Here is a 24,912-nt window from a genome sequence, read left to right on the forward strand (position 1 = left end):
CCGTACCTGTCACCATCCATTCCCATTCCTATCCCATCCCACTCCAGTGAGCTCGAAACCGAGAGGGGAAGAGGAGGAAACGATACAGTACTACAGGCAACCATGGAGGTGGTGACTGGCAGCAACGGCGGGAGGCTGAACCCGTGGGCGGAGCCCTTCGTGCCGGGGAGCTGGTGCCGCCCCGCCCCCGTGCAGGCGGCCGCGGCGGAGGTCGAGGACTTCTCCCCCGAGTGGTGGCGCCTCGTCGCCTCCTCGCCGTCCTTCCGCGACAGCTGGCTCCGCGACTACGGCGACCTGGGGCTCCTGGACGCCGACGAAGGCCCAGACGACAGCGACGCCTTCTTCCCTCCGCCGCGCCACAACGGTACGTGACCAGACCGGCCCAGATCTACTTTCCTTCACGGTTGTTACCTTGTTGTTAAACCTGCCACCGTGGCTCGGAGCAGATGGGGAGGAGAGGAAAGGAGAAGCCGCCGTCAAGAAGAGCGGAGGGGAGGTGGCGCCCTGGGGGATCGAGAAGTGGTGGCGGGCGCACGTCGCCTCGCCGCCGGAGGTCCCGAAGTATGCGGAGAAGGCGCCTGCCAAGGTCCTGGGCGGCGGCAGGTTCAGCCCCCGCACAATCCAGCAGCCTCGCTAAGGGACCGACGAACCCCGTCATTCCGCGTCGATCCATCGATCTTGGCATAAATGAAAGAAAAATACTAGAAAAAACAGTAGTACTCCTAGTTGTCTTGCGAGCTCTCCTGCTCTCAATTAGCCTTGCTTAATCTTGTTGTGTCGTCGTAGTTTGAGTTTTCAGCCAAAGATCGAGCGGAGGTCAATTGCGCTGCGTATGTGTTCAGTTGTCTGTAAATGGTGTAGTGTGTAATAAGATGCAGTGATACAATGGCTATTCCGTGCAAATGGTTTTCCGGTTTTCGTTGCCTCATCTTTGGCGCTGTGATTTTGTTAAACTTTGAAAGATAGAGCATGAAACACAATGATGCATATACATATCTGATGGAGAAAAGCAGAGATTCAACTTCGCAATCCAGAATGACTAAACTGGACTGCTATTTGAGATAAGAACTAACTAAACAGTTTGCTCTCGGCATCTGTTATACTATGTTCAGACTTTTTATGGAGTAAAACCTGTACACTTGGAAGAAGAGTGGGTACCAAGCTGCTGAATCAATCTTCGCTATACATTCCATTTCCTGCTATGTACTTTTGCATTGAGACACAGCTTCCCTCGGTCAGAGCTGTTATCTACCTTCCCTCGGTCAGTCTTTTTACCTATCACAGCTTCCCTCGGCAGTTTTCAGCGCCACAGAAACATTCCGTCTGTGGACCAAAATGCTGCTGGAAGCTACAAGATGGACCCAAAAAAATTTGAGATGTACATCATAAAACATCTATCGTGAGGTCACTAGATCATCTCTTCTGTGTATTTGCAACACTAATTTTCCAAGTGAAGCAATATAGGAGAAGTTTTTTAGTGCTTCCCCAATGCTAAATATTTTACTCAGGTTCAGTGCTATGTGTCAAAGATAAATCCAGAATCTAGGGCGAGAATTGCATTTCTGCTTCAGCTTCCCCGGTTTAGTTGGTTTGGAGGCGGTTAATCTGGCTATCTTTTACTCCCTCGGTCCCATAATGTAAGATGTTTTTGGATACTACACTAAAGTCAAAAACATCTTATATTATGAGCCGGAGGGTGTACCATTTTACACTGAACTCTGCCTATGCACAGTCGCAATAATGTCTCGGCCCTAAGTTTTTTGTCAACAAGTAATCAACCATTACTGTGTTAACAAATGCCGTGGAATACACAAGAACTTAAAACTATAGTAACAATTAGTGCTTGATGCCTCTGGAGAATTAATATTGCGGTGCCACATGCAAATTGCCGCTATGTTGAACTTATATTGCATCAGAATACTTGAAGTTTGGAAGATTTCAGAAAGGTTGACACTTGACAGTTGACACCGAGGGATACTGGATTTAGCATCACCACTGCTGACATATCCTTTCCAGGTAAACCTAGTGCTATCATTAGGATTTTATTTTATTTATCTATGGTGTCAGTTTTTATTGACCAATGTAAAGCCAGGAAAACAAAGTACAAATGCTGAAACATAAAACGGAATCCAGATTTTTTTTTTACAGTGGAGCACCAGAAAAGGAAAAATGATAAGAGACATATCGTTTATTCTCTAAAGGTGTATGGTTTAGTCAGGATAAAGATCCAACTAAGCATCTGTATGGCTACACAAATTAACGTTGTAAATGATCTGCTGGTGTTAGAATGCATACAAATTATACCAAACGTCAATGTGAGTACTCCCTCCATTCCATAATGTAGTGTGTATAGATTTTTTCCAAAAGTCAAACTTTGCAAATTTTGACCATGTTTACAGAGAACAATATTTACATTTAGAATACCAAATGCATATCATTGGATACATTGTGAGTTAAGTTTTCATATTGTATATGTTTGATATTCTAGATATAGCTAAGTTTGACTTCATATAATCTATATGCACTACATTATAAAAGGAGGGAGAAGTACATAACAGAAAAACGTATATGAAATGATAGGCTGATTGAGTCTCTCATGTACCTGTAATTGTAGGTCAAGGGCTCACCCACTTGTATACCCTGTAAAGAAAACACACCTAACCTTGTCTTGCCATTTACTTGCCTGGCGACAGACAACTCAGTTAAGCCCTAAAAAACACTTCTAGAGAATAAAGGAGCAGTAAGCTAAGCTTCTGCAAATAAGAGATTTACCAATTCTCCAACTGACAGTTAGGTCTGCAGCTGTGGTTAAAAAAGCGACAATCATTTCCTCTGAATGTTGCATCTATTATAAAGTTGTTGTTGACTTTACACATGTAGAAATTTTGATCTCGGCGCTTTTTCATGTCTTGAAGCCTCTCTTCACATCTCGCGCCATCTATAACTGGGATGGGGCATTAAATAATTATAAAATAGTATATGATCTACAAATTTGAAGAGTACACTGAGTTGAGCACCAATCATTAATATTTTAGTATCTATTCTAGCAATGAAACTAGCTTTTGATTTTGACAGACATGAACTCAAGTTAACAGCAATATGTTCCAGCACAATAGCAGCATAGCTCACACATAATAATTAGGAAGGTAATCACTAGTCACAGTCTCCTGTACAGACCACAAGCACGGAAATTGGACATGATGCCCAAAAGGATCTTTAGTAAGTTGAGTCGATCCAAAAGAAATTGGAGGCACCAAATCTGTTTTGTATCGTTGCTTCGGTTTTTCTCATCTTTATTGTAATGATGATGGTAAGGTTCATGACACATGGCAACAAGACCTTAATTTCATTTTCAACAGCCACAAAAGTCCAGGGCACAGATAAAAGAATGGTACTCCCTCTGTTCACAAATATAAGATGTTCTGACTTTTTTATGAATCAGATGTATATAGACACGTTTAGTGTGTTTGTAAACTCATTTCAGTCCGTATATAGTCCATATTGAAATATCCAAAACATCTTATATTTATGAACGGAGGGAGTAATACATAGCAATACGCAATTCCTTGAACTGGGAGATTGTTGCCATATGCTGAGAACAATAACACCAAAGAAAAGAACATATCTCCACACAAACAAACATATATGACTTAGTTAAAGGAGTAGACATAAAGAAGCTCCGGCGTGGCAATGCGAATTCATCGCTTCCCTGACCATTCATGGCCTGGTGGCTGTGGAAACAGCAAAGTGACTGCACCTTAAATGTTGCAAGCCCAGACATCTTCAGGCTCACCCAAATCACCCAGGAAGAAGCGTGTGCTAGGGACAGGGACGGTGTGCAGGGCCTGAGCATGGTTCTAATCGAGTAGCCGTGTGTGTGTGCGTGCGCGCGCGCTCACATTTGTTGTGGGTCACATCCCATGGGAGTTGTGTGTGGTTCAGAAGGAAATTTAAAATCGAAATGATGCTAAAGTTACACTACCAGCAATTGCTTAAGGAGGTGCATCTGAATTGGGGCATGTTGATGTGTGAAAATGAATGTTTTCTTATAAGTAAACTGCAAAGCAGGCAAAAATAGGTATACCCTTTTTTACAAATTAACTTAAAATAGCTCAGGTTGAAAACAAGAACCAGTTGTGATAAGCACCTGCACTGTACAGATAAGCACCAGTTTATTTTTTCTAAGCAGTACTCTAAGCACCTAGCATTGTACATGGCCTAAGTAACCTTCTGGATGTCTGAAACAAGAACCAATGAAAAGGGCTAATCAGGAAAGTTAACAGGTACGGAAAGGAGTACCTATTGTTGAATACTAATCAAGGTCAGCATTAATAAGCTTATCTGCTAAGTTCTTTCAATCACTGTACAGTAACTTGATTCAACACGCACATAAGAAGCAGCAATGATTAGTGCAACAACTGCAGCAGAAGAAGGGGTTTAAACGAACTACAATCAGATTATAAAGCAAACCAAAGAACGAATCTCAAATACCTTCTCCGACAAACTCTATCACAAAATCACCTTCCTCAATGGTTTCCAATGCTATGGCACCCCATCCACAATGTTGTGTCTACAGAAAAATTCCATCAGGAAGTTATTTGCCACACAAAAATATCTTAATCATACTATATTACCAAAGAAAGTTAATAACAAGATGCACAAATAAAAGGAAACAAAAATATATTTATAATATTGGTGCACCAGATCAAGTTTAGGTATGAAACTCGAAATAGAAGAATAAAATAAAATACTTTATAGAAACAGGAGAAGGAAGAGCAGTCATGAAATTAAAGAGTATGCTAACATTGTAAAAACATTCTAAGGTGTACAAGTTAAACCTTTAATTACTTTTTGTCTTCTCAAAACATGAACAGAAGAAGTCCAATGAATTCCTTACCTTAACAACCCCGATCCTTTTCTCTCTGCGAAATGGTCTGTTACTGCACTTATTTGAGCACTTGCAAGCCTGAGAGCAGCTAATGGACACAGACCTGTAGGAATTATCTTAACTTTCTATCAAAAATTGTACATGCATTTATGTAAAATGAAGGCGTAGAAGCATTTTATAGAATACACATACTCCAAACTCTAAGATACAGCATTACAGTAGACATCGGAAAAAACATTTGCTGTTCAATTGGAGTATAATAATCTGAAAAATTATAAGCGCTTTCAATTATGATGAGAATCAACTCATACAAAACAAAGATATACACAGAGAATAAGGAACCCCCACAAGCACGGACATAATAATTAAATTGGCCTGTACCTGCACGAGCATCTTATTTGACAGGTCAGAGGAGGGTCACAATCGCTGCATTTAGCTTCAATGACATCACCATCACATTTCTTCTTGACAAAATACACATCTTAGCTCATTGAGGAAATGAAAAATTCCTAAGTTGAAAGATAAAAATGAAAAAGATATAAAAGGGAAACTGAACTAGTTTAAATTGCAATCATATGAAGGATACTATGCTTCAAATGTACATATGGAGGTGGTTTTGTCACACTTTCCAACTCCTCCTTCCTAATAGGGTTAATATTGAACTCTTGATCAGCATACGGGAGAGGTAATCGCCGGAAGGCTTCCTGTAAATGAATCAATACTCAACAATGAATACAGATCAAAGAAAAACTGTAAGAACAAAACCATTAATAGTCCACCAACATCACATTTTTAGGAAGGCAATACGACAGAGAAACAAAATTGGATAAGTTCTGTGTGTTCAACAATACAGAGAATCAAATGTGCAGTGGAACTATTAACCACCTCAATGTTATATGCTGGACCTGCACCCTGTAAGAAGAACATATCACACTGTCAGCAACATTAACAACAACAGAAATAACCAAAGCCTACAGAAATAGAGATATCAAACAAAATGCATTCAACCATATTAAAGCAAATGGTATAGAACAAATTGTTGAATATTCTTTCTTTTAATGATTTAATGAGAAGTAGTCAGCAAAGAGAATATTTTTGAAATGCATATTGGAGGCATTTACTATTGGAGGATGCCGTCTGCAGACCAACTTATCCAAAGAGGCCCTCCGTTGTCGATACACTAATACTCCCTCCGTCCAATAATATAATAACGTTTTTGACACTACACTTGTGTCAAAAACGCTCTTATGTTATGGGACGGATGGAGTAGAAGTTACAAAATTGAAACCAGAGTGCAAAAACAACTTTCATAATAAGACCTTCAGAATTGGTGATACGAAATAAGAACATATGCTTGATATGGTAAAAGACTGTCGGTACGTGAGCATATAAGGTTTATTGTGCGTCACAGAACCTGCTCAATAGCCTGTACAAATTGGGAATCGTGGGGCTGAGGGCTATGGTCACGAAGAAGGTATAATTCAAATTTGCATCCCTGTGCTTCATTACACTAAAGGCTTTAATTTATACTACTCTCTCATCAGCCAATACTGAACAATCATATCAACCCAATACTAAATAAGCTTACCATGTTTTTATTGTAATTCTCAGCTCTTGTCTATTAAGTAGAAAACTGTAGACACTCAGTCGCTGTTATCTAGGATAAACTGCCATGATGCTGGTTAAAAACCCAATTATCCACACTGCTATATTTTTGTAGGCACTGAAGATATATTTTATATAAGAAACTGACAGAGAAGCACCAAATAGGGTGGATGAAGCATAGCATCAACCTCACTCGTTGATGGCCAAATACTCCAACTTATCATTAGCTTTGAAGGATCAACAGACCCAGTCATTCTGTTTTGATGCAGCGAACATTGTGTACATGCAGGCATTACATGTTTCAGCCGGTGCCAAGTTGTTCTCCTTTTGCAGTGAAAACATATCTGCACAGTTAACATAAATATGAGGGGATAAATAATCGTAAATTGTTCAAACTAACAAAGACTTCAACGAAACAAAATATAATTATTTCTCATTGGATGCACAGATAGGCATTTATATCTATAGTATATCATTGTTTGTAATCTTGGGAAAAAATACAATTGCTTTTTTAGATCTGTAACTTTGTTTCAGCAACTTACATGTCGAGGGCAGCTTCCATCACTTTGTTCAGAACAGGCCTTATGCAAGGTTACTTCACAGTGATGACCTGAGCATCGCGTCCTTTCATCGGGCAGGATACTCCTCGAGCAAATCAGGCATTCAACCTAAATCCAAAGGATTTTAAAGATTCCTTCTTTTAGAGAATCAGTAGGGAATCACACTCACACTACCTTGGTAACATCCGGAGTACACATTAAAATACTGTGTGAACAGAATCACTTGATATTGGTATCCTATATTCAGAAGCTTTAAAGTGGATCAGAATCCTATAGGAAGTGTTACTTGGCATCCTTCCTTCATTTCTCGACCAAGCTTTCACCTAATATTTAATTAACTTATAAGAGTCTGACTGTGTTTCTATGCAGAAGATTCCATACCCTGATCACCTTGATGTCCCTTATTACAAGATTTATAGCATATTCCAGGATTATTGTTCCCTTATTTATCAGCAACCAGAGCTACAGAGAATGAATACAAGCAACGGCACAACACTTGTGTTTAACTGAACTCTCAATATTACAGCCTTCTTCTGTCAGTTCTATCAGAGTTGGGTGATCACATATGCAGTCACTTTTTATACAGGTTGTCAAAGCATCTTGTCCAAAGAACATTCCAGGAACATATACTTTGGAAGGCATCCATATTTCCTAAGAAAATCTACCCTCTTCAAAAAAATCAGTTTCTTCAGGTTACACGCACTTAGGTGATGTCGTTGGGCTCAAGAGTTTGAGTCTCATCTCCTACCTTAACTGAAAAGACACATAGTTCCTCCTGTGTGCTGTAGCTTCTTTTTCTGGCATAGAGCTAAATTCTTCCATATGTGCTCTGCATACATAACTTGAGATGCCACTATTCGTCCAGTTCATATGGTTAATGTTATAGAACTCAATTTAACATTTTGTAACATGTTTCTGAAGTACTCCATGCTCTTTAGTTGTGAGCAACTATCGGAAACAGTGTGTGCCCTCAGTCCAATTGTCCTATAAAATGAATAACCACCTCACATTTTCTAGTGTGGTGATGTCCCTATTCAGATATAACCCTTATTCCACTGATTTGCACATCTTTGTCACAGTTCTTGTTTACTCTCCAATTTCTATGGTGGTATCCAAATCCATCTAGTGTATCATTTGCTCTCAGTGTGGAGTACTAATAACCGCATTGAGACTCATTGTTCTTTGTTCCAAACCATGTTCCCCTTTCGGTCTCTGTCCCGAGTTCCGTGCCACCAGACAATCACCCCCATTTATCAGTTCATCCCGTTTCTAGCAAACCTAACATTTTCGTTGTCATCAAAGTCCTGTTTGACACAAGTTGGTAACTGAATTGCCGGCCTGGCAGTGGCACGTACCTTCCTCGGCGCGCCTTTCTGGAGGAACGGGAGGACGCACTCCTCCGCCGGGGCGCCTGACGCGGCCTTCGCTGCCCCCCACTCCTCCGCGCATGCCTGTACTGTCCGCCGCAGAGGCGCCGCGGGGGACTTGCGCCGTATCCGCGAGGACGACGGCGCCGCCGAGGGGAGGCCACGGACGCGAGTCCGGACGCTGATGCGCACCGACCGTCGGGGGTCCGTTCCTCCTGGAGACCCCGCCGCGGCCGGCGGGGACGGTGGCGGGGGAGAGCAGGGGGGCTGGTGGGTCGCCTGTGGGCGGAGGCGGGCGGAACGGCGGACGGGCGGAGCGGCCGGCGCTGGGCGGGGAGGCCCCGCCATTGGTGCTTACACGGCGATCGGACGGGACAGGATTAGGGTTTCGGTGCGACGCGCGGCGCGGGGTTGGGAGGATTTGGGGAGGTTGCGGGGCGGAGAGGGACGGAGTGGAGGAGCGGGGGAGGGCGGGAAGCAGAAGAAGGGGAAGCGCGGCTGCGGTTTGGGTAGTTCCTTTCTTCTCTTTTTAGTGGCGGAGTGGGGTCGCGGGGTGCGGTGATTGTATTGTAACGCTTAAACAACGCTCATTTCGACCGTTAAGGCAAATCGGCCACTGCATCCGCAAGACCGCAAATGGTCCGGCTTGGGTGCGGCCCATAAAAGTAGTACCTGCAGTTTTCTTCATTTTACGAAATTTTCACTTTTTTCTCTAAAAAAAACGAAATTTTCACTAAAAAGTACAGTATACACTGTTCTAAAAAAACTAAAAATTATATAAATTATTAACAACTGCAGTACATTATAATAAAAGTAAACATAAATGTGTGTTATAAAATGTTTGCATAAATTTAAAAGTAATATTCATGTACTCCTAAAAACTGTTTCATACAATTTAACAAAATGTTTCACGCAATTTGAGAAAATGTTCATGTGATTAAATAAAACATTTCATAATAAAAATATGTTAATGTAATAAAATAATTGTATGCTGAAAATCTTCATGTGGTTTAAATACATGTTCATGCATTAAGCATCTATGTATTAAAATAGGTGTGGCTCTAAATGTGTTCACGTCTTAAAAAAATATTCGTGTAATTTAAAAAAATATTTGCTCGTTTATTAAATTTTCATGTAAAAATGGTACATAATTTGAGAAATGTTCATGTAATAAAAAAACTGTCCAAGGCAAGAAACCTGCAATTAAAAAGCTTTAAGTTCTCTTACAAATGTGTTCATATTATTTTGAAATTTTTCGCCCCTTTAAAAAAACACTCACATATACATGTAATTTGAGAAAAATGTTCATGTAAAAATATATTTCTTTAAGATAAACAGAAAAGGGGTGAACCAAAAGTCAAACGAAAAAAGAAAAATAAGGAAATAAAATAATAGGAAAACCGAAAAAATAAAGATAAACAGGAAACAAGTTTAAAATAAAAAATACAGAGGAAACCTCTACCCAAATGGGGCTGACCCAATGATCCACCTTATAGCACTCACAGTCGTGAGAGAAGCCCCTATTGTTTCTTGTCACGGATAGTGCTAGCAATTTGGTCGAACTTGGTTGAGCTCGCAGCTACTTCGACAGATACATAAATGTTGATCAAGAGGATGGACGAGTTGGATCTCAATGGGAATGCAAAAATGCCGTTTTGCATGGACCACTGAACTGAAACGTTTGTGATCAGGCGCATGTAAAAACTATGGAGATGCACCTCTTTTTGGTTGTGATCGGGCGCTATGAAACACCGCACTTTAATTTGCTCATATTGCTATGCATTTGGAATGAAAGAGGTCGGACCATGTCGGACGTTTAGGGAATGCGGTTGGATGGCTGGCTCCTGTATCCGCGCTCGTGGACGAGTCCCCTGACAGATAGTGTGTCCGTTTTAGGGGACGCATTGTAGATGGCCTGACAATCATAAGGTCAATCCACCCGGCTTCAAAATCTAGACTTGGCATGGGTGTTTGTATTTTCCTGGATTTATTTCAATTTTTTTAGTGTTCATTCCTTTCAAGGAGACAAGGTTCTCGTCAACTACGAGGCTCATGTGTTAAGTTCGTGAATCTCAAGATTTGCGGTTTAGTCTTTTAGAGGTGCTCATCGGGGCAAGGTCTGCTTGCATAGTTCATAAGATGAGTGTTCGTACATTTACACGAGTGTCAGCATTTGCACAGTTTTTTTTAATAGAAAGGCTTATGGTCACTCCACACCATCAGATCACTAGTCATGAGTAAAAAATGGATGCAGCTTCGGTGCCTTAAAGGCACCTGCCTTTGGGTCACTGACATGTGGGCCAGCCACTTGTTGGGCCCACATGTCATAGACACAAAGGTAGGTGCTAAGGCACCGAAGCATCGTCCGCAAAAAATCCACTAAGCATCAAACATGGCAAAATCATCTCTGAGGAAAGAGATGGGATCATTCTCCAAAGAATAAGTAAGCAACCAAAAAAGCTCGGTGTCGATGTATTTCTCTTTTGTTGGCACGAACCAGTGCCCTCAGGATCCAAGTAATTTTGAAAGAACAGGTAACAACAACACAAAGAAAAAGAATGAATCAACAGCTGAGCATTCTGATGAGTGGGACCGGAGTCGTGAGACATTGATCGTCACGAAGGGTAGAGCGCCAAGAACTTGGGAGACAAGCACGGTGAGCTCCTCCAGATCCTGGAGTGCAGCTTGAGCACCTCGTGCGCCTTCTCCTTGGTCTTGACCCCGCACAGCTCGGACCGCAGCGCCAGGCACAGCTTGCCCACGACGCCGGCCTGCGCCATCTCCTGCAGCACGGCCGGCGTCGCCGCGTGCCGCGCGACGGACCTCAGCACGCGCACCGCCCGCTCGCTGGCCGCCTCCGACACCCGCAGCACCTTCTTGCCCACCACGGCCACCCCCGCCGCGTGAGCCACCAGCTCGGCGCGCCCCTCGGCGCACGTGCACAGCCGGTCCAGCACGGCCAGCGCGAGCTCGCAGACCCGCCGCTCGGGCTCGTCCAGCAGCAGCTCCACGAGCGCCGGCACCGCGCCGGCGCCGACGATCTTGACGCGGTTCCGGCCGTACGGGCAGAGCGCGGAGAGCGCGTGGAGCGCCGCCTTAGTGGCGCGCGTCGAGACGCGGTCGCGGACCACGCGGATCACCTCGGCGAGGAGCTCCTGGTTGAGCCCGATGACCCAGGCCGGCACGGAGACGTCGGCCAGCGACCTCACGAGCCGCACGGCCTGCGCCCGCGACTGTAGGTTGGACGAGCGGAGCACGGCCGTGAGGGACTCCGCCAGGTTGCCGTGCCTGGACACGACGCGGACCAGCTCCTGCTCCGGGATCCGGAGCGACGAGAGGACCCCGACGGCCTCCTCCCGCGCAGTGGAGCAAGCGCTGGCGCCGGTGAGGACACGAGACAGCGCGTCGAACACGCCATCCTGGGACTCGAGCATTGCCCTCGTGTCCTCGCACTCGGCCACCAATTCCCCCAGCTTCCTGAGCGCGCCGACCTGGGCCGCGGCGGCGTCGGAGAGCAGCTTCGCGAGCTCGTCCCGGCGCACGGGCCTCAGCGCGGCCACCTCCCCCTCGACGTCGGAGCCGGGGGAGACGGACGCGACCCAGGAGCCGATGAGGCGGCGGAGGGTGTGGTTGGGCGTGAGCTGGAGCTCCGGCTCGAGCGGCTGGCGCGTGACGGGGCAGGTGCGCTGGCTGGTGCTGCACGCGGCCGGCGCAGCGGACGCGGCGAGCCAGCGCGAGATGGCGGCGCGGTCGTAGGAGATGCCGGTGGGCAGCGTGACCGGGTCGCGCATGAGCTGCAGCGAGATCGGGCAGAGGAAGTATGAAGGCACCTCGGCCGGGAGCGCGCTCGGCGCCGCCATGGCTGCTGACATCTTCTCCGGAGTTGATTAGCTCGCTCGGCCGCAACAGGTTAGACGCGTCCGACGAAATGCGCCGCGGGTTGACGAAATGGCGGTGGGGCGCCGGGGCGGGATATATAGTAAGCCGGTTGGTAGCCCGTGGCCGGTGCGCGCGCGTCCGCAAGCTGGAGCTCTAGTTTATTCGAGCGAGCTAGCTATCTGTGGGTTTTGGAAGAAGAAGTTGGAACGAAGAAGACCAGCGGAGCGGGCGCGGGTTGCCGAGGCAGCTGTTGCCTCTGGATTATTTTAAGGCGTCGGGATTCGTCGTGAGTGGTGTTCACATGCATCACATCACATGGCTGCCCTTTGTTTACTGGTCGCTCGCGGCTCGGGTCAGAGTGGAGCCACATTCACGTGCTAGGCCCTCGCTTTGTACTATTTCCAAATTAGGTCCGTAATTACTCCTCCATTTGACATTTTGGATAGTTGACTTTGTGGAGCGTTCGTGCGTTAACGTCGCGGTAGCTGGGTTTCTCCTCTCGCTTCGCTTCTCCGGCCTTCACCTTCACGTTGGAAAAGTAGGCGACGGTTGTGAAACATGTGGTGTCCATAGATAGATGGCAGCTCCCATTGGCGGCCTCGACTTTTCCTTCACCACCGCGAGCTAGCTTTGACTGGCCAGGTGCGTGCGCAAGCTGATCCAGTCCTACCGAGCTGGCTGTAGCACGATCTTAACGTTTGACACACCACCGATTGCTTGGTGCAGGACCTCCGAGAGATCGAGTTCCATCCGTAAACCCCCATCGGCAGCTCAGAAAACTCCTACCGGTAGTTCCAATTTTGCCGGAAATCCCCCATGTGTGTGGTTCCTGAAATGTCTACAAGCTCAGCCCCCTTTGCGCAAAGTGAGCCTGCATGGGATGGGATGCGATTGGTAACTTGCCAGAGTGGGGAGGCTCGATCGAACGGTTGACCTGGAAAATTGCAGAGGTTAACATATTTGTACGAATAGGCAGGAGCATAGGGAATCGCGCTGTCCCTGCCCTGTGAGCCGTGTTGTTAATGTTCAGATCTCTGACCCTGCTGGGTGCCGCCATGTTCCGTCTATTGAGATGTGCGCACCGCGGCGAGGTGCCGCCATCCCATAGGCTTTGACCACCTAATTCTGACTTGTTTAATGCTTCACCTGATCGATCTGAAAATATGATGATCTGCTCCAACCTGTCACGCTGAGTTTTCTAAGTCCCGCGCCTTCAGAATCTTTCCATGGATCCCTCTTTCAATGGCTACGATCTATCTTTTCTTATATCCATGTCGTCTTTTAGACAGGGGTTATATAGTCCTATCTTTTATCCTAACTTTTTTACAAGATCTGGCTCTCAAAAGTTGTCGTTTTAGATAGATCTACAAGTCAATCATTTTGAAGAAAAAACTGAAGCTATATCTTTTGGATTGATATTTTTTTTGAAACAAGGCAAAAGATTTGCCATTTTCATTAACTAAGAAGAGGTTTCGTTACAAGCAGACCGCCAAGCGGTCAAAAGGCAAAACAATTACTCTCGCGGCATTATATTACGCAAATGTTTGGCGCTCGCAATGGCCCAAATGGACACTTGGATTGATACTTGGAAACCACTCCTAAAAATTACCTTTAAAAGTAATATCATTAACACAAATTTGTTGAGTTCATGATATGATGTAATTAGATTGGCGCTCAATTAGTAGCATTTTGCCACCATATTGACAAATTTGTTTTAATGATATTACTTTTAAAGGTAATTTTTAGGAGTGGTTTCCGAGTATCAATCCAAAAGAGCAAAATGCTAAACCATGCAAGGAACAAAATGTATGTTGTATCCTTTGATTATGAATTGGTGATGTATAGATGCCACCCGTATAGGCAAATAGTAGTTGAATTCCATGAGTGTAGGTGGATGTGGTTGTGTTGATGCCCATCAGACTATTTTATTCATATGCTGCATTTTGACTTGTTGTATGGACGTGGTGGTTGCTTTATTTATACAGCGGGACAAAAACCTATTTCGGAGTAGGTGGTTGTGCACTAGGTTTAATGTTTGTGTGTCCTACTAAGATAGATTATTTTACTCAATGTTTTTCAAAACAAAATGGTTGAATCCCGCTAAATGATGATTTATCGTATAAATCAGTGCTCAACTTCTTCTTAACCCCTGAATCTAGCTGGACAACGAATTATTTGATATTCTGTGTTGTTGGTTCCAATCTAAACACGCAAAACAAGAAATTCCAGCTGAGCAAACTGTTATACTAGGACAGCAGTTCCATCCACAGTTTTGCAAAATCTGGGGGCACATAGAGTTTACGAGAATAAATTGAATACTTCCTCCGTTTTTTATACATGGCCACTTCGTTTTTGTGTCAAACTTTGACTTGTAATTTTGGTCGATAAAATATGAGTTATATGCCTCATATTTGTTGTACGTGCAATGATGTACTTTTTGTGGCATATAACTCATATTTGTTGTAAAATTAATGACCAAATTTCTTAGAAATAAAAATATGCAGTCACCTTGTATTAAAAAAATGGAGGGAGTACTCCGTATGGTAGATATCATCTTATATACCAGACTCCCATCCATTTAACCACGGCTGCTATAAGAACAGGGTGCACATATTACAAGACTCTTTGTAGTTAACCATGTTCACGAATCCCCGCAAAAAAAAAAAAAAAACATGTTCCCGAATGGATCATTCCAGGTTCCAGCTTACATTGCACTCCAGATCCGTGCAGTCCGGATCCAAGTACATTTGCATCATGTCAACGATAATACTATTCAAGAGATCTCGTCCCCGACGTTTCATAAAAAGAAGGGTTTGAATTGCTAACCAAGATTCTTCCATCACTCTATCGACACTAATTAAATCGAAGGTTGTCAACCAATTTCCAGCGTAATTAACAGTTGTGGCTGTGCTAGCTGCTATGGTGTCCACATATACTACTTCCTCCTATACAAATTAATTGACGCCTCTCGCAAAAAAAAAAAAATATAATTGACGCAGTTTTAGTTCAATAGTACATCCGTTCGATTTTATAATGCTTACATATACCCCTAGATGGACAATTTAACCAACAGAATATGAGTTTTTTTGGGCAAAAATAACACATATCTATTATCAAAGTTCATCGGAAGCACCTCAAACATAATAAAAATTACATTGAGATTCTGAGACCACTGAATGACCACTATCGTCACCAGAACGAGCCGCCGACACGCCAATGTTAACGCTCTCCTACCGGAGCCGGCTTGACAATTACATTGAGATTCCGAGACCACCGAACGACCACTATTGTTACCAGAATGAGCCGCCGACGCGCAATGTCGCCGCTCTCCTACCGGAGTCGGCTTGACAATTGCATTGAGATCCTGAGACCACTGAACGACCACTATTGTCACCAGAACGTGCCGCCGACGCGCCAATGTCGCCGCTCTCCTACCGGAGCCGGCTTGACTTTGTCGATGACAGTCAGGAAGTCTTCATGCACGTGGCCCTAAGGACCAACGCCCTGGAGCTGCAGTTGTCTGTGTTGAACCCTTGGATAGATTTGAAGCACACCAAATCTCGCCACACGATGAGAAACACTAATCTCACCGCCCCAACAAGACGACAGGAATCTACGTCGGAGCTCCGTCGACTACGTCCACAAGGATGAACTCGAAGAAGATCGGAGCCCGGAAGGCAAACTCGAAGAAGAAACGTCGTCATCCGCCCGAGCGTTGTAGCAACGAGGACTGAAAAAACCCCACGACAACCCTCGAACCGATAGTGGTCGCACTCGTATAGGAGGTGTACAATACATGTGAAGTTGATGCGTACAGGAGGGGAGAGTTTTCCCTAGCTACCAAGGTATAGGGGGGTGCGTTGAGAAAGAGCAATAATTGTTTTCAATAATTGTTTTCAATAATTATAATAACAAAACTTATACTATTATAAACTTCAAATATATTATTTTCAATAATTGTTTTGTGATATACTCTCTCCGTCCTAAATATAAGTCTTTTGAGAGATTGCAATATAGACTACATACGGAGCAAAATGGATGAATCTACCCTCTAAACTACGTCTATATACATCTATATGTTGTCCATACTGAAATCTCTAGAAAGACTTATATTTAGGAACGGAGGAAGTACAATTCATATTGCATTGGTAAATTAATTAACGACCTAGAGACATGCGAAGGACATATAAGGCTGGTCACAATGGGCAGGAACTTAGGAGTAACATCACACACTCCAATACAAGTTTGCTTATGTGGCATATATTTAATGAAGAGAGAGGTGCTTGTGGTAACTAGCTAAGGTGGTGTTTGGTTCTCTAGTCCTAGGACTTTTCCTCTCAAGGTGGTGCTTCTAAGGACTTTTAGCAAAAAGTCCCAAAAAAGCCCCCCCCCCCCCCCCGGTTTGGTTTGCTAGGGACTTCTTTTAGTCCCAACACAAAAAAGTCCCTGGAACCAAACACCCTCTAAGTTACCGGAACATCACACTCTCCAAGAAACAATGAGTCTATATCCTAATAAATACATCGCTGCATGACACTACACACGTGTTCATACCCCCTATGGAGGTAATAATATAGTCTAGAAAACTGTGTAGGTTACTAGCTTACTGAAAATGCCTGCCTGGGTTGACTTTGGGAGCGATGAGTGAATGGTTCTTCTCAGCTCGTGTGGTGGTGGATGGAAGTGCCTGTCCAACGCCAACGTCGTTTACTTTCTGCCTCTTCGATGGTCCGACTGGGAGAACGCCTGCATCTGCATGATACTCCACGTTGGGCGGCCGGGCCAGTGCATGCATGGCTGCCGTGGGAACGCGCGCGCGGAGTTGACCTTTTGGGCTCTCGCCATCACCAGCGACTGCTCGACGGTTCGAGCACATGTGAAAAGCTCGCTGCTCGTGCGCCTCGAACTCCTTGAGCTCGGCAGAAAGGGCTGACCGGTCTGCGCGCTCGCTTAAGCGCGTCACCGTCTGGATGGGCCAGCCGGACCGGACCGGACCGGTGCGCGTCGGTGCTCGATCGATGTGATGGTGGCCGCACTGCGGGCGCTCATAATTCCGCAGGCACGAAATTTCTAGATTTTGAGTATATTTATATAGTACTACTGGTGTGTGAGGTTGATGCGTGGATATGTATTAATACTCCTGGACCGAAATACGACCCGATACCATTAGAAAAGAACGTAAATGTTGAATACTTCGCGGGATTGTTTAGTGATGGAGCGTATACGTGGTTCCAATTATGGAGGGGGCGATGACAAATGATACACACGTCCCGGGAAGAGAGAAAGGGTCGTTGGTTCGGCCTTGTGGCTTGCTTTCCCATTTATTTGGAGTCAATTCATCTTTTTCTTTTCTGTGATTTCTTAGCTCATCTATAAGGTCTTTTTCAGTGCTCTAAGGTGTACTGGTGTTAAGGATGTCATATAGAGGAGGATAATTTATCCTCCGGCGCCTATTCGATTCCTAAATATACTATGTCTGGAGGCGGCCGAGGATAAATTTTCTTCACGCAAAGGCCTCCTGTGGCCGATCAGCGACTCGCGTGAAGCTCCCTTGTCAATGGCGGCGACCTCCCGCCTCGTAGGTGACCTCGCCTCCCCCCATGCTGCGCCGTCTACCTTCCTTCGATCACTGCTCCGTCGCCCTCGTCACCGGCAAGCCTCGGCTCCAACCACTGCTCCATCGCCCTCCTCCCCTAAGTCGATGCGTTCGTCCCCTTCCTTCCCTGAGCTGTTGCATCACCGAGCAGGGCCGCCGCCGGTTCCGCGAGCCCGTGCTGCTCTTGATTCAGGCGTGCACGTGAGGAGACTCGCCACAGGACGCAGCCGAAGCCGCCCTCGCCGAGACATGTCGCCTCGTCATAGTCCGTGATGCTCCTGATGTTGTTGGTGCGGCTCCTCTTGCAGCGTGTCGACGATCCTTGGGTCGTAGTGGCATGGCTAGCGCCGAGGACGGCAGCAACAGCAGTAGCATTAGGACGAGGGAGACGACAGTGGTAGCAACATGCATTTGTAGCGACAACCAGCGGCCAGGCCGGGGAATCACAGACACGCATGCTAGATGTTCGACAAAATGCATAAACCAAATTTTAAGTTTACTCCACTAAATTTAGGAGTTCGGCTAGGTCCGGCGGAAACTTAGTGGAGTATATATACTTCACTAAGGTTTACTCGGCCGGATCCCCACTATTTTTTAGCGGATCAGTTAGAAATGCCCTTAGCGATACGACATCCCCAACCAGTGGAGTGGGTTTGAGGCTGCACACGTAATCGGTGGAGCTTCCATTTTATGTTTCAAATAGTATCCTTAACTACTAGTCTGTAGTTAGTCTCTGACAACCAGGGCATGTTCGGATAGCAAGGGCGGTTAGGCCACTACCCGGACCGAAAGGATGGGTTGGCTCAGTGATGTCTACAACGCAACCTTCTTGTAGACTCGTGTTGGGCCTCCAAGCGCAGAGTTTTATATGATAGTAGAAATTTTCTCTCAAGTGGATGCCCTAAGGTTTATCAATCAGTGGGAGGCGTAGGATGAAGATGGTCTCTCTCAAACAACTCTGCAATCAAATACAAGAAATTTCTTGTGTCCCCAACACACCAAATACAATGATAAATTGTATAGGTGCACTAGTTCGGCAAAGAGATGGTGATACAAGTGTAATATGGATAGTAGATATAGGTTTTTGTAATCTGAAAAATATAAAAATAGCGAGGTAACTAGTAACAAAAGTGAGCAAAAACGGTATTGCAATGCTTGAAAACAAGGCCTAGGGTTCATACTTTCACTAGTGCAAAATCTGTCAACAATGATAACATAATTGGATCATATAACAATCCCTCAACGTGCAACAAAGAATCACTCCAAAGTTTCTATCGGAGAACGTAGGACGGAAACGTGCATCAACCCCTATGCATAGATTAGCCCAATGTTGTTGGGTAACGTTGCATGGAAAACAAAAAAAATTCTATGCACACGCAATGATCTATCCATGGAGATGCATAACAACGAAGGGGAGAGTATGTCTACGTAGCCTCGTAGACCGTGAGTGGAAGCGTTTCACAATGCGGTTGATGTAGTCGAGCTTTCTTCATGCTCCAACCGATCTAGTACCGAACGCACGGCACCTCCGCGTTCTGCACACGCTCAGCTCAGTGACGTCCTCCGCCTTCTTGATCCAGCAAGACGACGAGGTAGTAGATGAGTTCCAGCAGCACGACGGCATGGTGACAGTGATGGTGAAGTGATCTTCGCAGGGCTTCGCCTAAGCACTACGAAAATATGACCGGGGGTGTAAACGGTGGAGGGGGGCGGCGCACATGGCTAGGCAATTGTCTGGGGTGTGCTAGGCGCCCCCTCCCACATATATATAGGTGTGGGGGAGAGGGAAGGCTGCTAGGAGGCGCCCCAAGTAGGCCGAATCCTACTTGGGGTCTTTCCCTGGCCGCGCCCCCCTTCCTTATTTGTCGGAGGGGGAAAGGGAAAGGGGGAGAGGGAAGGAAGGGGGAGGCAGAATCTCCCCCTTTCCTTTCCCCATTGGTCGACTGCCAAGGGGGCGCGCCAGCCCCCTGTGGGCTGGGGTGCTCCCCTCTAAAGGCCCAATAGGCCCATCATCCTCCCCGGGGTGTCCGATACCCCCTCCGGTGCTCCGATGACTACCCCGTACACTCCGAAACACTTCCGGTGTCCGAATACCAACTTCCAGTATATCAATCTTTACCTCTCGACCATTTTGAGACTCCTCGTCCTGTCCGTGATCTCATCCGGAACTCCGAACAACATTTGGTCACCAAAACATATAACTCATATAACACTATATCGTCAACGAACGTCAAGCGTGCGGACCCTACGTGGTTGAGAACTATGTAGACATGACTGAGACACCTTTCCGGTCAATAACCAATAGCGGAACCTAGATGCCCATATTGGCTCCTACATATTCTATGAAGATCCTTATCGATCGAACCATTAAGAGAACATACATAATTCCCTTTGTCCATCGGTATGTTACTTGCCCGAGATTCGATCGTCGGTATCTTCATACCTAGTTCAATCTGGTTACAGGCAAGTCCCTTTACTCGTTCCATAATACATCACCTTGGGACTAACTCCTTAGTCATTTGCTTGCAAGCTTATGATGTGTATTATCGAGAGGGCCCAGAGATACCTCTCTGGAACTCGGAGTGACAAATCCTAATCTCGATCTATGCCAACTCAACGAACACCTTCGGAGATACCTGTAGAGAATCTTTATGATCACCCAGTCACGTTGTGACGTTTGACAGAACACAAGGTATTCCTCCGGTATCCAGGAGTTGCATAATCTCATAGTCGAAGGAATATGTATTTGACATAAAGAAAGCAATAGCAATAAAACTGAACGATTATTATGCCAAGCTAACGGATGGGTCTTGTCCATCACATCATTCTCCTAATGATGTAATCCCATTATCAAATGACAACACATGTATGGTTAGGAAACCTTAACCATCTTTGATCAACGAGCTAGTCTAGTAGAGGCTTACCAGGGACACGGTGTTTGTTTATGTATTCACGCATGTATTTAAGATTCTGGTCAATACAATTCTAGCATGAATCGTAAACCTTTATCATGAAAAAGGAAATATAAAATAACAACGTTATTATTGCTTCTAGGGCATATTTCCTTCAGTCTCCCACTTGCACTATAGTCAATAATCTAGATTACATTGTAATGAATCTAACACCCATGGAGTCTTGGTGCTGATCATGTTTTGCTCGCGGAAGAGGCTTGGTAAACGAGTCTGCTACATTCAGATCCGTATGTATCTTGCAAATTTTTATGTCTCCATCCTTGACTTGTTCATGAATGGAGTTGAAGCATCTCTTGATGTGTTTGGTTCTCCTGTGAAATCTGGATTCCTTTGCCAAGACAATTGCTCCAGTATTGTCACAAAAGATTTTCATTGGACCCGATGCACTAGGTATTACACCCAGATCGGATATGAACTCCTCCATCCAAACTCCTTCATTTGCTGCTTACGAAGCAGCTATGTACTCCGCTTCACACGTAGATCCTGCCACGACGCTCTGCTTGGAACTGCACCAACTGACAGCTCCACCATTCAATATAAATATGTATCTGGTTTGTGACTTAGAGTCATCCGGATCAGTGTCAAAGCTAGCATCGATGTAACCATTTACGACGAGCTCTTTGTCACCTCCATAAACGAGAAACATATCCTTGGTCCTTTTCAGGTACTTCAGGATGTTCTTGACCGATGTCTAGTGATCCACTCATGGATTACTTTGGTACCTCCACGCCAGACTTATGGAAGGCACACATCAGGTCTAGTACACAGCATAGCATACATTATAGAACCTATGGTTGAGGCATAGGGAATGACTTTCATTTTCTCTCTATCTTCTGCCGTGGTCGGGCTTTGAGTCTGCCGGATAATTAAGCTACAGTGATCCCCCCGCTAATGATGCCACGTCACCTCGGTTACTGTTGATAAACTCTAGATAATTCAAAACCGAAACAAATTCAAAATTTAATTAAAGGAAAACAATAAAAGTTTTCAAACATTAAAATAAAAATGTTTGGTTTGTACTAAATATTACATAGATAATTATGGTGTAGAAGACACATTTTTATAAAATGCATAAATATTTTCAATTGAATTAAAACAGAAGAGAAAATGAATAAAAGAAAGAAAATACAAAAGAGGAAAAAAGAAAAGAAAAAGGAAAAGAACCCCCCCGGGGCTCCGGCCCAGCAGGCCACCGCCCCTACTGGGCCACGACCCACCAGGCCGGCCCACCCCCGCACCCCATAAACCTCCCCCCACTCCCCACTCGCCCCACCGACACCCCCCACTCCCCCCCCGAAATATCTCCCCCCTCTCTCCCGATTGGATCAGGATCGAGAGGAGGAGGCCGCCGCCGCCTCGTCATCATTCGCCGCCGCCCGAAGCCCACGCCGCCTCGCTGGACCTCCCCACTGGCCTGCCTCCCGCTCCGCCGTGTCGTCCCTGTTGACCACCCCGACCCCCACTGCCCCGTCCCTACTCCCCGCTGTGAGCACGCACCCCTCTCCTCCTCCTGTCTCCCTCGCGCCCGCGTCGCCTGACCCACGTCGCCACGCCCACGGCGCGCCCCACTGCGACCACGGACACCCCGCGCTGGATGCGCCCGCGCACCGCACGCCCGCGCCCAGCTACGCGCTCGCCGCAGTCCCCGCACTCCACCGCCCATCGTTGCCTCTCCCCGTGCGTCACCCGCTCGCGCCGCATCACCCCCGTCGGCGCCCGCTCGCCGTTGCCCGCTGCCCCCGCTCCGGCGTCGTCCTCACGCTCGTCGTGGCCTCCTTCCCCACGCGCACCGCCGCTGCTCTGCCAGGCGCCCGCCCCTGCATCGCCTCGCCTTTCCCCCATCGTCGGCGTCGACCTTGCCCCGCTCCTGCACCCCCCTGCGTCGGCGAAGACGCCATGCCCGCGGCCACCTCCGGCGCTCCGGTGCCCTGCTCCTGCCCCTTGCCCCGCCCAGCCGCGGTTGCCTCACCGCGTCGCGCCCTGGCGGCTGTCGCCCGCGTGCTCGAGGCTGCCCCGTCGGGCGCCTGGCGCCGCCCGCCCTGTAACCCGTTCGCCCGCGCCCAGAACGTTTAAAAAAATGGAAATTAAAAAAACAATAGTAATAAAATAAATGAATACTAATTTAATAAATTAATTAATAAATTAAAGAATTAATTAATTTAATTAATTTTGATTAATTATACCAAACAACTAATTAAACTAATTAATCATGATTAGTTAGTCTAGTCAATGACGAACGGGATCCACACGTTAGTTTGACCAGTCAACACCCCTGTTGACTGCTGACGTCAGCATGCACTGTTCTGGATAATGTTGAATTAAATTAATTCTAAAAATGATTAAATCTTTCAAAATTAATATAAAATAAACCGTAGCTCAGATGGAAAAATTTGTACATGAAAGTTGCTCAGAACGACGAGACGAATCCGGATACGTAGCCCGTTCGTCCACCACACATCGCTAGCATAGCGAACACGTAACTTTCCCCCTCCGGTTCATCTATCCGAAAACGTAAAACACCGGGGATACTTTCCCGGATGTTTTCCCCCTTCGCCGGTATCACCTACCCCTGCGTTAGATCACCCTAGCACCGCGTATTGCCTTGTTATATTTTGTGATGCTTTGTTTGCTCCATATTTACTGTTTCTTCCCCCCCTCTTCTTCTTCGATAGACCCCGAGACCGGCGTTGATGCGTTTGAGTACGACTACATCACCAACGACCCTTCTTCTTGTGCAACAGAGCTTTGAGGCAAGCCCCCCCCTTGATCACCAGATATTGCCTATTCTTCTCTATACTGCTTGCATTAGAGTAGTGTAGCCTGTTACTGTTTCCGTTTATCCTATCCTGATGCATATCATGTCCTTGCTACTACTGTTGTTACATTTACCTGCAATCCTAAATGCTCAGTATAGGATGCTAGTATTCCATCAGTGGCCCTACATTCTTGTCCGTCTGCCATGCTATACTATCGGGCTGTGATCACTCGGGAGGTGATCACGGGTTTATACTATATACTTTATACATGATACATGTGGTGACTAAAGTCGGGTCGGCTTGTGGAGCACCCACGAGTGATTCACGGATTGGGGGCTGAAAGGACCTTTGTCCCAACGGCCCTCTGTGTGGATCTTTGTGGCGGAGCGACAGGGCAGGTTGAGACTACCTAGGTGAGAGGTGGGCCTGGCCCTGGTCGGCGTCCGCGGTTACTTCAAAATAACACGCTTAACGAGTTCTTGGTATTTGATCTGAGTCTGGCCATTTGGTCTATACGCACTAACCAACTACGTGGGAAAGTTATGGGCACTCGACGTCGTGGTATCAGCCGAAGCCTTCGTAACGTCAGCGACTGAGCGGCGCGCGCCGGATTGGACTGGAACGCCTGCTAGGCTAGGCCTGCTTCCGGCCGCGTACGCAACGTGCAGGTGTGCAATGGGCGATGGGTCCAGACCCCTGCGTGCATAGGATTTAGACCGGCATGCTGACCTCTCTATTGTGCCTAGGTGGGGCTGCGACGTGTTGATCTTCCGCGGCCAGGCATGACCCAGAAAAGTGTGTCCGGCCAAATGGGATCGAGCGTGTTGGGTTATGTGGTGCACCCCTACAGGGAAGTTTATCTATTCGAATAGCCGTGATCTTCGGTAACAGGACGACTTGGAGTTGTACCGTGACCTTATGACAACTAGAACCGGATACTTAATAAAATACACCCTTCCAAGTGCCAGATATAACCCGGTGATTGCTCTCTAACAGGGCGACGAGGAGGGGATCACCGGGTAGGTTTATGCTATGCGATGCTACTTGGTGAACTTACCATCTACTCTCTTCTACATGCTGCAAGATGGAGGTGGCCTGAAGCGTAGTCTTCGACAGGATTAGCTATCCCCATCTTATTCTGGCATTCTGCAGTTCAGTCCACCGATATTACCCCTTTACACATATACCCATGCATATGTAGTGTAGCTCCTTGCTTGCGAGTACTTTGGATGAGTACTCACGGTTGCTTTTCCCCCTTTTCCCCCTTTCCCTTCTTCCTGGTTGTCACA

At 46.1% G+C, this 24,912-nt stretch overlaps 3 protein-coding genes across 4 annotated transcripts; 1 reads left to right on the forward strand and 2 right to left on the reverse strand.

Annotated features, from left to right (window-relative positions):
* On the forward strand, positions 1-918 carry LOC123079865 (protein EARLY RESPONSIVE TO DEHYDRATION 15). Its single transcript, XM_044502693.1, has 2 exons — positions 1-364; positions 447-918. The coding sequence occupies exons 1-2, from the start codon at positions 103-105 to the stop codon at positions 635-637; spliced, it is 453 nt and encodes a 150-aa protein (XP_044358628.1). The 5' UTR covers positions 1-102; the 3' UTR covers positions 638-918.
* LOC123079864 (histone-lysine N-methyltransferase ASHR3) lies at positions 655-8,879 on the reverse strand. Of its 2 annotated transcripts, XM_044502692.1 has the most exons (11): positions 8,409-8,879; positions 7,036-7,161; positions 6,682-6,837; positions 5,774-5,800; positions 5,475-5,592; positions 5,270-5,369; positions 4,898-4,991; positions 4,492-4,570; positions 2,773-2,944; positions 2,603-2,683; positions 655-1,348 (listed from the first exon to the last, which is right to left on the reverse strand). In XM_044502692.1, exons 1-11 carry the CDS (start codon positions 8,766-8,768, stop codon positions 1,279-1,281), a joined length of 1,383 nt encoding a protein of 460 aa, XP_044358627.1. In that variant the 5' UTR covers positions 8,769-8,879; the 3' UTR covers positions 655-1,278. The 2 variants fall into 2 exon arrangements, with proteins under 2 accessions (XP_044358627.1, XP_044358626.1); XM_044502691.1 differs by having other exon boundaries at positions 655-2,683.
* A 1,990-nt stretch (positions 8,880-10,869) lies between these two features.
* Positions 10,870-12,519, reverse strand: LOC123075034 (E3 ubiquitin-protein ligase PUB23-like). Its single transcript, XM_044497725.1, has one exon. It carries the CDS (start codon positions 12,290-12,292, stop codon positions 11,036-11,038), a length of 1,257 nt encoding a protein of 418 aa, XP_044353660.1. The 5' UTR covers positions 12,293-12,519; the 3' UTR covers positions 10,870-11,035.
* Positions 12,520-24,912: the final 12,393 nt, after the last annotated feature.

The sequence above is a fragment of the Triticum aestivum genome, chromosome 3D (genome assembly GCF_018294505.1).
Source record: "Triticum aestivum cultivar Chinese Spring chromosome 3D, IWGSC CS RefSeq v2.1, whole genome shotgun sequence".
In the NCBI taxonomy this organism is placed as follows: domain Eukaryota; kingdom Viridiplantae; phylum Streptophyta; class Magnoliopsida; order Poales; family Poaceae; genus Triticum; species Triticum aestivum.

Bases quoted from the DNA above. Each gene is read 5' to 3' on its own strand.
- LOC123079864 (XM_044502691.1), bottom strand. From the start codon at position 8,768: ATGGCGGGGCCTCCCCGCCCAGCGCCGGCCGCTCCGCCCGTCCGCCGT. The intron at 5,801-6,681 runs GTTGATGCTATG...TTCTTCTTACAG, and splicing joins TTTGGCCATCAACGAGTGAG to GGTGCAGGTCCAGCATATAA. The intron at 5,593-5,773 runs GTGGTTAATAGT...ATTCATTTACAG, and splicing joins GTCCAGCATATAACATTGAG to GAAGCCTTCCGGCGATTACC.
- LOC123079865 (XM_044502693.1), top strand. From the start codon at position 103: ATGGAGGTGGTGACTGGCAGCAACGGCGGGAGGCTGAACCCGTGGGCG. The intron at 365-446 runs GTACGTGACCAG...GGCTCGGAGCAG, and splicing joins CCCTCCGCCGCGCCACAACG to ATGGGGAGGAGAGGAAAGGA.
- LOC123075034 (XM_044497725.1), bottom strand. From the start codon at position 12,292: ATGTCAGCAGCCATGGCGGCGCCGAGCGCGCTCCCGGCCGAGGTGCCT.